This window comes from Serinus canaria, chromosome 1, assembly GCF_022539315.1.
Source record: "Serinus canaria isolate serCan28SL12 chromosome 1, serCan2020, whole genome shotgun sequence".
In the NCBI taxonomy this organism is placed as follows: domain Eukaryota; kingdom Metazoa; phylum Chordata; class Aves; order Passeriformes; family Fringillidae; genus Serinus; species Serinus canaria.
The window spans coordinates 2,515,062-2,527,953 of record NC_066313.1 but is presented as its reverse complement, the minus strand read 5'-3'; the positions used below and the strand labels follow the sequence as shown (position 1 = coordinate 2,527,953).

General features: G+C 39.6%; 1 protein-coding gene across 2 annotated transcripts in view; it reads right to left on the bottom strand.

Annotated features, from left to right (window-relative positions):
* The window catches only part of EPHA3 (EPH receptor A3), a 177,178-nt gene that overhangs the window by 111,944 nt on the left and 52,342 nt on the right, over window positions 1-12,892 (bottom strand). For both annotated transcript variants that reach the window (XM_050978116.1, XM_050978122.1), the window contains exon 3: window positions 12,104-12,764. In XM_050978116.1, the coding sequence (XP_050834073.1) occupies window positions 12,104-12,698 (595 nt within the window). In that variant the 5' untranslated portion in view covers window positions 12,699-12,764. The remainder of the gene's footprint in view (window positions 1-12,103; window positions 12,765-12,892) is intronic.

Genomic DNA, 12,892 nt, shown 5'->3' with positions numbered 1-12,892 from the left:
TTCTAAATTGTTTGCAGAAAGAATATATAACACTGTTTATTCCTCCAGTTGTTTTTAAGTCAACCTTTGGACACAGACAGATTTTCAAGTAATGAAAAGAGTCTATAGGAAGTCAACAAACACATCATCAAACACCACAAAACAAAGCGAAATGCCCCAAAGCAGATTTACAGTCTGCAAGGAAAGACCAAAAGTCTTAACTGTATCAAAACATATCACCTCCAAGATGTCAAGAGAATTTCTTAAGTCCTTAATCCCAGAAACTTTTTCCACAGTCTCCCACAAAATCAGTTGAATCCCACAGCAAGGCTATGAATGCATAACCTTGTGTTCACATGTGTTTGGGCAGGGGGGTTGGGAATCTGATGGACTTGACCAAACTGATCCAGGATAAAATCCCCCTTCCTGCCACCTTCAAACCTCCAATCTAGCAAAAGAGATGAAAGCAGGAGGCAGGAGCACAACATAGAATCCAATGTGCCTAAGAAAAATAAATCAGGGGAGCACAGAATCATGGAATCACTAAGGCTGGAGCAGACCTCCAGCACCACCCAGTCCAACCTTTAACCACACACTATCCAGCCCAACCAAACCATGGCACTGAAATGTCCAGGTGTTTCTGGAACACTGCCATGGACAGGGACTCCACCACCTTCCTGGGCAGCCCAATCCAATGCCTGCTCACCCTTTCAGGGAAAAACTCTTCCTGCTGGCCAAACTGAACCTTCCAGGGGCTGTCCCCTCTTGTCCTGCAGCTCCCTGGAGAAGAGGCCACACCTTGCCTGTCTCTTTTCAGGTAGGTGGAGTAGAGGTCTCCCCTGAGCCTTCCTTCCTCCAGACCTTACAAAACCAAGAAAACACCTGTGGGTTGAATGACTGCAATCTGTGGATGTCAGACAAGGAAGCTTCCCAGCAGATGGATAACTGACTGACAAGCTAAAAAATAATCCCTAATTATGAGAGAATTTGGGATAGAGGGCATGCTAGGTTTTAAGGCAGTCATTTAAACACACAGGCTCTGGAAAGTAATTATTGCATAGGAAAAAATAAAAGCATTCAATTCCAAAGAAGCCTCTAATCCATGTTTAAATAAGCTCTTTACTAAACAGGCTTGTGCCTCAACACCTGCTTTTACCATAGGATTTGGCAGAGCTTTGTGTATTTTTCAATTAAAGACTAGTATTTGACTTTTGGGGGGAAGCAGGGCCTACTTGTTCAGGGAAGAGATTAAAAATTAAAGGTTAGGTTGTTATCACACTGCAGCTGTGGATCAGAGGAAAAACCCAAAATCCAATTGAGTGAAAACTCCTGTGAGCTGTGTTATTGCCATCACATTTCAGATTTGCTGTGGATTAGAACGGATCAGGAGCATGGCTGCAGTGTGAGGGCAAACAAGGATTAACTTTTACCCAGCCCCAAAAGCTCTGCCACCCTCTTCCTCCAAGCCTCTGAGGGATCTGATACCTCCTCTCACCTTCTAGAACTGGCCAAAGAGAGCAGGAGAGGAGGACACAGAGCTCTGCTGCACACACACAGCTCCTCCCTGGCCACAGCAGCTGCTGGCCCATGAATATGGCATGAAGCAGCTGTTCCCAAAGGATGAGGATGATAAACTGCACCTCTGAGTCATCCCTACAAAGGGAAGCCACGGATGTGACCATGGTTTCTATGTCACATCACTGACAAGTGCTTTATTTCATGTCCCTCCACTAAGGATGCTGAAGAGCAGTGATAAATCCACTGGACAGAGGCTTTTCAAGCTCAAGAAAAAGCCCCCAGCCCACTGAGTTCAGAACAAGGTGCAGGGTTTTGGCTTTCAAGTTCACAGAATCACTGAATTGTCAGGGTTGGAAGGAACCTCTGGAGATCTTCCAGTCCACCCCCAAGTCATTTCCATAACTTCTGAGAAACTGCTAGGTACACACCCTTGGAAATTCAGTGACACAAAGAAAAACCAGGGAAACATCATTAAAATGCTGGCCAGACAAAATTCATAGAGACAATTCATGAGAGGTTTGCTCTTGAGAAAAGAGCAAACCTTTTCTAGTTCAGCTGCATTTAGAGAGGGCTCCCTGAAACACAGGTGTGTCACTATTTACTGCACCTCACATCAGCTTTAAATCTCTCAGTGTAGCACTATCATTATGACAATTCTAATATTATTATTTGCAGTCCAATTCCATGTGAGACTGTGACAGAAACCTACCCAAACATGGACTGGAAGCAGTCATCACATTTTTTCCCCAGAAACATGAATATCTTTAGTAATTGGGCACAGACTAAACTTTCATCCAGATTTACATCCTCCTTTAAAGACACCATTGACTCATACTCCTGTCTGAACTAAAATCAGAATTCCTTCTTTTGTCAGGAGAGCCTCTTAGTAAGTAACATTTTTTTAAGAATACTAATTTCAGCATTTAAGTTTCAGTGAAATAAGTATATTTTATTTATTATAGTGGGGTTTTTTCTCTCTATCTCTCTCTTTGCATTCTCTTTCTTATTCTGACCCTTTTATAAAAATGCTTTCAGCTTTCTTCCACCATCTGCTGTGGTTGGTGTGGGCAGAGAAAAGACACAGAAGCTGATTCCCCTTTCACTGCTAATTTCACTGCCAGTTCATCCCCTCACACAGGGTGAGAAACAAGACTGGCATTGCTTGTTAAATGCCATGCACACATAAAAATTTCATGGCTTCCTAATTCTATCCTCTGCATTTACAAATATTCCATTGAGCTCGAGGTGAAGGCTCTGGACATCCAAAGTCAAAAAAGCCAGAGATATCATAAAAGTAGGAGCTGAAGGAATGGTTGATTAATTAATGAAGATGAAGGTTCATTAGCTGTGGTTACCTGAGATTTCTAACCAGCTTCTTCTTCAGGTGAAATGTCCTGCTTCCCACCCAGCCTCCTCCTCTCCTCCCAGCCAGGATAACCCCACTTTTGCAGCTGCAGCAGTGATCTCATGCTCGTGGTTAATACACCTTGACTCCATTTCAAGTCACAGTCCCTCAGCCCTGTTTCAGTTTTCCATTTTATCCTTTTGGGAGCAAAACCTGAAAATTCCTAGAAGAGATTTGAAGAGTAGCTTCTTAAAATAAACTGCCCAGAGCTGTCATCTCAGTCTTAGGATCACATTACCAAAATCAGGAAAAAAAATCCTGTTAGATCTTCAGAGAGTTCAAGTTGTTCTGGCATCTAAAGAGGCACATTACAGCAGCTGGAGATGCTCCTGTTAAATCTAAATTATACATTCTTGAATAATTTTCTAGGTTTTTTTTTAAATTAGAATAATAAGGACTACACTATGCTCTTTATTAGGAAAACAAAGGAGGAAATTTTACTTACTGGATTCTACACCATCCTAATATGAATGTGGCATTTAAAATTTGCTACAGTAGACATTTATAAATAAGCAATTCTACATGTGCATACCTAAATCTCAGAATTACCTCTAACAGAGATAAAGGGGCTGGTCAGGTTAGGTCAAGTTCTGCCTAAGTGACCTCTGTATAGGGTTGCAAAACATCAAAGAACATGTTTAATATTTGACTTTAATATGTTTGCCACACTTTAGGTCTTTTCTTAGCTCAGCTGGGTAACAGATGACCATTTCAACATATTTTATTGCTTTACTAGAATCACCTCAGAGAATTTATCTTTTCTTTTTTTTTTTTCCTAGGAGAAGGAAATAAAATTTTTTCTTCTTTAAACAACAGGTTTTTGTCCCATCCTCATTATGGGGGGAGACAGGGGAATGGGACACACCAAAAAAAGTTGCATTTCTAGATGGGAGTACACTGCTGGGGGAAGATTTTTGGTCACTTGTTTAGTGGCATTTTGTCAATGTTAAGAGCTGGGCACTCTAAGTAATTTATTCTGTGATTCTCCTTACCTTAAAAATCTCTGCCACATCAAAAAGAATCAGAGGGGTTTTTTATGCAGAACTAATTATTGTGACAAATTATTCTCCTCCTCCAAACTGGAGGACAGATGAATTCTCCATAAGATTTTGAACTCCTGATGACCACCTTATTCCTACTGACCACTACTTTTAGGGTGAGCACAGGGAATTACTAATTTCATGAGGTTTCAGGCTATTTCACATGCTCAATTTACTGAAATTTAAGTAGGTGAACAAAATCAGTGTCACTTCAGTGAATTACTCTGCTAAAAGCATCTGAAGTCAAGTGTGGGACACAGCCTCTAAAAACACATTGTAATTTACTTGAAAATTTTGAAGAAATCATTCTATAAAACTTTGATATGTTTTTAGAGTACAAAGAGGGGTCTGGATATGGCTATGAATAAACTGGGTATTTTTAAAGCCCCTTACCCTTTTCTGCCAATTAACCATCATCGTTAATAAAAAGTATTATATAAAAATAGCTAGAAAAAAGTACTTGTAAAAAGCTGGAAAAGTGAAGTTACAATTCAAAACAAGCACAGGGATTGGAAACACCAATGGCAAGTAAAATGCCTTATTTCAAGCATATTGTTGAAGAGAACTGTCCTGTATCACTTCTGCAGCTATTCAGGCCTGGCACAGCATCAGCTTTTACCATCTGGCTTTTCCTTCCCCTGCTGAAAGTGAATCTTCCTGTCAAAGAGCAGCTGTTCTAAATTATCACATCAAATTTTAACCTTACAGTAGACAAGCACTGAACCCTCAGAGCCATGACAGTGAAATAGTTCACCTCCTTGACCTGGGAAGGATTTGTCATCTTTCAGGGCTAGCCCTGCCCCAGAACAACACCTACACTCATTGCCAGGGTATCTGACACTTAAAGCTGAAGCCACAAACAAATTCTAGGCAGTGAACTTTCTCCCCCTAAACAAGCTGTGTGAAGTCCAAGTTATTATTTTCCTGGCATGCCATAAAGAATAACATTGAATTTCAGACAGAATAGCAGAATTTCAAATGCAAGGAGGATAAGACACTACAAATGAACTGAATGTTATTGAGTTTTTCATCCAAGAAACAGCAAATGCTGCTACTTCTCCCACAGTCTGAGTGTTTCAATGCAGTCTGCTATCAATTGCTGGTTATTTAGATGTCTGCCAGCAGCTTGTTTTGACAACATCTTGAGCTTCACGCTGAGGAGCAGCAGACTCAGAGAAGATTCTCCTCGTCCTGCACTCATCTTTCAAGATGGTCCTTACTCTGAGAGCGTTTTCAGAGCTGAGTGTTATCAAACCTCACAGCTCTTGCTGCAATTGCTCTCTATTTAAAGCCTAGTGCCAGCTGCCAGGTAATGCAAACCCCTGTTAGCCTCCATCAGTCCCACTCTGGAACTAAGAAGGGATTGTCAAATGGCTCTGTAAACTCTGTCAGTGGCAGGGAAACCAATGGAAAAAGTTCTCAGTGGAAAAAGTTTCCTCAGTTCCCACTGACAATGCAACTCCAAGACTGAAAAATCACCCAAGTCACAAAGCGTGCTGAGGATGATACTCATTATTTAGTCTTTAATCTTTGGAAAACCTCCAAAGAAGAGAACCCATTCCAGTGAAAAGGTCAAGGAAATGCCAGTGAGATCCTTTAGGATTCTCAGTGAGAGACATCCAGGAGATTCCTGCAGGAAAATCCTGCACACAAATTCAGTGGTAGTGCTCTTGAACGGGTGAGTGTCAGAGAATTAAGGCAAATATTTCTGTGAGGAGAAGAGCAAGCAAATGTTTCACAAACTTGTTAAACTGGAGAAAGCCTGGGTTCCAGTGGGCTGTTTGAGGAGTTTTCTTGTCAGGATTTGAAGTGGGGTGATCACTGTGTTCCTTGAAAAGCAAGCAAGGGAGACAAGGAAAAAACTGCCAGCACACCCACAAAGTGGCAGAACAAACACTTATAAAGTGGTCACATATCTGAATTAAACAAACATACAACTGTGTTAAGTTGCATTTTGTAAGACATTAACGCTTTTGCAAATATTTCCATTATTTCTGAGTGAACCTTTCTATTTCCTAACTTGTTTCAAACACAAAAATTCAATTTTAAATTATCTAGTCCTGCCACATATTGTCATTGTAGTGCTGAACAACTTGGAGAGGTGTATTGCTAAGTTTTCTGAGAAAACTCAACAGTAATGTTACATTCAAGCTCTTGATCACTGAGTGTTAAAAACTTTATAGCAATATTTATAATCATGTTTTTAAATACTTCTATTACAAACTCCCAAGAAATTCAGTAAAGGCTTTTTCAAGAAACTAAAAAGGGTTGAAAGAACACTTTTCTTACATGTATGAAAGAATGTTCATATTATTGTATCAAAAAACCCTCTTTTCCAATAATTACAGAATTTTTTTCTTTAGGAAGTGTGACAAATGTGGTCAAAAAAATCACAACATTGTACCCAATAAATTTTGCCTTAAAAACTTGCATTTTTATATCTACTAGGAACAAATTGGAGAATATTTTCCAAATTTGTAACAGTCAGAAAATGTTACATAAAAAGTTGGCTGGGATCTTTAGTAAGTATTGAACACAACAGAATTCTTCTCCCATAAAAATCATCTGGAAATCTTCGACACAACTTTTGTAAGAGCTAAATAAATTCTAAGCAGGAAGGCAAATCCTTCATTGTTGTGCTCTGTTTATGTACTTACAGAATATAAAGTGGATCAAAACAATGAATATTTTACAAATAAAGTGATTCATAATTTATAGCCGCTGTCATTTTCGTTTACCAGCTTGAAAGACTAAGAGTCCTTTTAAAAAGCATCTCTCCTGCTTTTTAAAATCAAAACAATACAAACCTAAGGAATGAAAACACACCTCAGACCTCAGCTTAAAAAATTTGAATCCCCATTTTTTTCAGATTTCATGTAAAAGGAAACTTTTTGATAGCTCCATTATTATATTGTATGATCTCTCTATGATTAGTGGCTATATTTTATTAAATATAGTCACTCCTGTGCAGAGTCTAAGAGTTAAGGCCACACATTTTTGCAGTGTAACACACCCAAGCCACTCAATTAATTCCATGGGAAACTGCAGTTGCAAAAAACATTTGTGCTTTCTTTCTGTTTTCACTGACACAAAATTGAGCAGTTCCTCACAGTATCTTTTTCTCTTTACATGCAAAGTCATATTTTTTTGCCTACTGATCTAGAAAAGTAAAAATTAGGATTACTTATGCAGAGACAAAATAGTTATTTAAAGCATAGAGGAAAAAAAGAAGTCTGGAGAAATGCTTTGCTTCCTTGGTATTAGTGATGTTTTCACATATTTTTACCTCAAGTGCAGCAGTCATTCCACTCAAAGAATCAAGCAGTGGATGTGATGGTTCAGATTTAGCAGCCACAGATGGCATTCCTTTCATATCTCCAGAAACTCAGAGAGAGAAATATGATTTAGGAGATGCTCACTGCACAACTTGAAGCACTGAAAAATTTAGTGTTAGGAGAAATTTTGTGAAGTCATTTTGCAATAACCAGGCCCAGTGGATGAACTTATCCTCTCCCTCCTTTACCCCTCACTCCCTTTTCTCCCATTCAATCCACCTGATTAATAGCTAAAAGTTAAACACATAAGGAAGAACTGTTGGGTTACATTCTTTTTCCTTCTGGATTTGTTATACAAAATGTATCAGTCACTCATGATTAAAACTTACAACTTTATTACATAGACTTACATAGGAAATTTACAGTTCAGACTTACTCAATTCCAGCAACTCAAATTTAGAACTATACCTTGAAACAACACCATGCAGAAAATGTTATTCTGTGCTTTTTGGGTCATTCTGTTCAGACCAACCAATTTAAATTTTTCATTTGATAACTGGAGCCAGAAATTTGATTTTGGTCTAGAGGGTCACCTGTTGGAAGCCTTCAAAAGAGGATTCAAGCTCACTCATGGTCCCACATGGATAAACAATTGCCCACAGCAGGCTTGCTAATTACGTGTACTATAATGAAAAAATAACATTTTTCATGTCCAACTTGTCTTCCTGAAGTGCATGAAAGAACCAACAGAATAGACACATTCAGGATGGAAAAGATTTAATAGTTCAAACCTGCCAGTGCAGGATTTCCTTTATCACCTGGTTACTGCAGTTTTTAAAAAACAACTCCTGAAATGAGGCTTCCATTATTTCCCTGAGGAGCCTTCCAGATCATTACAGAACTACAGATAGATTTCTGCCATTTCTCTTACATTTTCCCATTTATTTTGGTATCAATACCCCACCTAACCAACCTTCAGAGAGTGAGACCTATTTCTTCTATAGTGTTCAAAATAAAACTGAGTCAAGCTTTTCCATGTACAGATCCCTCACTGGGCAGGTGATGTGAATGCTCCTTTTTTTAACTCAGTCTCTGGGCTGTCCCAAACTCTAAGCCACTGTCTAATCTCCTCCTGCACTTGAAACTTAAATAGTGCACACAAGACTCATTGCCTATTTCATAGAAACCACACTGTTTACTTTGAGGCAGTCAAAAAGGGATGAGGTATAGAGCAACCAGTCTGTCCTTTAAAAAAGAAGGCACTAGTAGAGAGGAAAAGCTCAGACAAGAGGTATTAAAGATATTAGACATGAAAGAGGCCTTGAAATTTGCTCATGTGGAAGCTGAAAAGGGAGCAGCTATTTCCTCACTTTACATGGACATGGGAAACCTTATCCCAGTGACTGTAAAAGAGAAGGGCTAAACACAGCAAGAAGTTATTATGGTTTCCACACAAGGCAGGATAGGGCATTCATTGCCACCAAAATTAAGTGATTACAAATATAAATGGGTCAAAATATAGACAAATTACCAAGAGACTGGTCACTGGCTTCTATTGTACATAGTCTTTCTTGCAAAATGTGTCTTAAATCTTAAAAAATCAGCAGTAAATTGGCAGAAGCATTACCAGGAAAGCAGCACTTTTATTTAGTTTCTTATACTTTCCCTTAGTTTCCTTAGAAGGATGCCATTAGTCACTGTCAGAGAAAGAATATTAAGACAGATCTAACCTGATCTATTCTGCCTGTTTGATGGGGAACAAATTGAAAAGATGATTTTTTCCTTGTTGACTGAGGAGCAGGATGGAGATTATTAGAAAGCATTAAGCTTAGTGTGTGGTTCCAGCTAGTTGGGGGTTTTTCCCCCTAATTAAACACACTAATTCTGAGAGAGAAGATGGCAGGAAAATGTAGTTTGGTCAAAGTGACAGGAAAATATAATTTATAAAAGGTGTTGTGAGGAAGAAGGCCCATTCAACCATGAAATATTAAAATAAGATTAAATAGACAGGATCACTGTGATGCTAAAAAAGCTGTAATATCAAACAGCCTACAGTCTATGATATATACCGTTTTAATTAACTTATATATGTATTAATTAAGATGAAAAATGGGTATGAAAGGTGTTTTTTCCAACTTGCTCCCCACCACAAAACAGACAAACTAATCCCTCCAAACAAACAAACTCCCTCCAAAACAGTGAGCAGGTGCACAAGCCTTTGCTAGAGGAGGAATTAAATCTTAAGCTGTTAACCTCAAGTGTATAATTTTTGGGAAATCTTTGCTCCACAAACACACAAAAAAGAGGACAAGGATGGTCACAGTGAGATTCTTTTGCTGACTGACAAGTAGGGATGTTGCTGCTGTACAGGAAAAAAATCAGTCAACAGGATCCAGAGCAGAACAATATTCCACCCAGGAAAGAACCCATCAGCTGAGCTGGCTTTTCACAGCTTACACACAAATATGTTATAAAAATATGAACCAATAATTAAAAATGGTCTGAGTTTATGTTGACTTTTCCTGGTTATGCAGAGAAAAGAAAGCAGTCAAGGAAATTGGTGACATTTGTGTTCTTTGGGAGGCCATGACTGTGCCTAATTTTCCAAGTACAAAGAAAAGCTGTTCTGAATGGAATTTAAATAGGCTGATCTTATACCATTAAGGTTCTTCATTTCAGTCCTCAGTGATAATCTCCTGCTAATGCAAAATGACATTGTTTATGAAACCAGCATTATGGGAACAAACAAAATCAGAAACAGTCTGAACACAGGATCAAGTAGTGATTTCTTAAGATCCTGAGCTTGAGAAGCTCTTAAATGTTTTCAGCCACTGAGAAGACAATAACCTCTGCTACTAATTACTCCTTCAGACTTCAACTAAAACATATTTTTCCTAAGTTATGTCTTCATTCCAGCCCATGCTTTAACACCATTTTGGGGTTACATTGCCACAATCCTGATACTGCCCTTTAAATGACAAAAAAACCAAAACAAAAAACCCCAAACAAACACAAAAATCCTTAAACACCCTAAAAGATGGAGCAAGAGAAGGAGAGAAGAAAAAGAAAAGGAAAGATGCAGGAGCAGCCTTGATCCTGAGGTCAAAGCTGAACAGATTTTCTGAGTTTTCTAACTACTGAAGCACCACTGATGCCAGAAAATGTGAGGTTTTGAGTTCCTGCTTCTAAAGAGCCACTTCAGTCACAGCACACTGAAAGGATCTGATCAATATGACTTCCAAGAAAAGTTAGCAGAACATTCTATGTTAAATCAGAACAAACCAGAAGGACCTGTTGCTATTGTTAATGGCTTCATCATATAAAACCCCTTTGATCAACAGTGAGTGAGAAAGAAAAAAACCAAAGCAGAAAAATATATTCATTCTATGTTCTGATTTTCTCTGCAGAACTCAGTAGGAGCTGCCTTGCCTGCCTCAAGCATTTGAGAACTTATTTTATTAAAAAGTTTAGTTTAATTTATTTAGCTTCACTTTTGCTCAGTTGTAGTCTCTCTGTGCTCATGTGTGACTGAAACACCAAACCAACAGCTTCCAGCCATTTACAGGAACACAGGCTCTGCAGCAAGCAGGAATATATGCAGGGGATAAAAGATTCACTCATGTTTTAGCATTTCTAAGTGCAGCTGTAGGAGGCCCTGGAGAAAGCATTTCTGAACAATAAAATATCCACCCCTGAATTCAGCTCTTGACAGAAGAGCTTACTTTGTTTTTTATAAATAACTGTATCTAACCCCAGAAAAGCATCCTCAGACTTGGCTACCCAATTTATTCAAGGGCAAAAGATTATTTAACATCTACTTAAAAGAAAAAGCAAAGGAAGAACTCTTACCCCTTCCCCCAGATGTCCACCTGTCATTTTCTGAGAAAAAGTCATGGCTATGGTTTATTGGGTTCTCAGTAACTTCCCAAGACTTACTTGTTTGAGATAAGTATTGCTGTAGGACTGATAAAAAAGGAGTAGGCACTGTCCCAACCAGGTTCAGAATACTTTAAATTTCTGTTCTACATATACACAAACCCCACAGTAAACATCTCAGCTATTCTGCTTCCAACCATGGGATTTCCAGACATTACTGTTTAATTTTCACTTTTATATTTAACACAAGACTCAGCCAGCACCCTTCAAGGCACGCTGTGTAAAGACTGAATCAGCACAAAACTTCAAAATGTAATTTTATAAAAAGCATGAAAATGTTAGCTGCTATCATCTTGCTTGATACTAAAATTAGTAAATACAACATGCATTTCTCTAAGGTTTCTAAGAAGGACCATTTCTGTAAAAATCCAAATCCCCAGTGTAGTTTTGTTCTTGGGAGCATTCACATGACCACAGTTAGCAGAAATCAAAAGGCTGGAGAAAACTGAGTAAAAATACAGGAGTATTTATGAATAAACTTCAACTATTGATCTTCCAAATGTATCTGCATTTAGTAATTTTGCTACAGGAGCAATACCACATGTTTTTTACCGACCAATTCCAAATTATGAACACAGTTCATTGGCAAAAGTCATATATCGAGACACGAAGTATAAAAGACAAGAAGACACTGTAAAAAATCACTTTTTTGACACAAACATTTAAGAAAACCACTGTAAACTGGAAGAAGGTCCAAGATTGGTAGGAGAGGCTAGATTTGCTGCACAATCTGCTGCTAAAAATCAGCTGTTGACTCTTACCAAATATTTTTAGCAAACTACCTTACTAACACAGTTTGACCAAACCCCACTTGCACAGCAATTTTCCCACCTAACTGACTGATATTTCTGCAGAGATCCAGAACCTGGAGAAAAGGAGCACAACCCAACACAGGGAGCAGGGGCAGCCCCAGCTCAGAGCAGAGCTACGGGCACGCAGGGCACGGTTACCTTGGCAGGCAAAGCCTCTCTCCTCGTAGCCAGCGTTGCACAAGCACTTCCCAATGGGCACCAGCCACTCTCCCTCCGTGCTGCAGTACATCTTGGGGGGCTCCTCCTCCTTGGAGTGGTTGACACAGGAGCCCCTCACCTCCACCAGCGACTGGGAGTCCATGGGCACCGTGTCTGGGAACATGGCCAGGTTCTTGACGGTGAAAGGGCACTTCTTGAAGTACACCCGCACCGACACTAAGGCAACGCAGGCGCCCACGTCTTGGAAAGCCAGGTAGAAGCCCTTCCTGCTGATGGGCCCCACCTCACGGATCTCCGTGTTCAGCTTGAGGATTCGGTCGCCCAGGTCCATCTGGGTGAAGCTCTCGTCGGCCGCGATGGTGTCGATCTTTGTAAACTGGTGCTCCTTGAACTTGACCGAGCGGTCGTCGTCAGCCTCCATGTAGTAGAGGTTGAAGGTCTCTTTGCAGGTGCCCAGCACCAGGGGGATGCTGTTGCAGTCCCTCAGGGTGAACTTGAGCTCCACGTAGATCTTCTGGGCCGAGTTGCGCGGGATCCAGTTGGTCCGCAGCCAGTTGTTCTGGCTGTGGTCCATGACGTTGCACACTTGGTAAGTTCTGATGGGAGTGTAGTGCTCGTCAACACCGCTGATCTCTTCCCACTGGAAGAAAAGAATTAAATGAGAAGAAAAGAAAATGCTTTCAGATTAATTGTTATTCCAACAAAAAGGACATTTAGACCAAAAGCTGTGAAAAAGCAAAAATAACTCTGTTTGGGCATCACTATAAA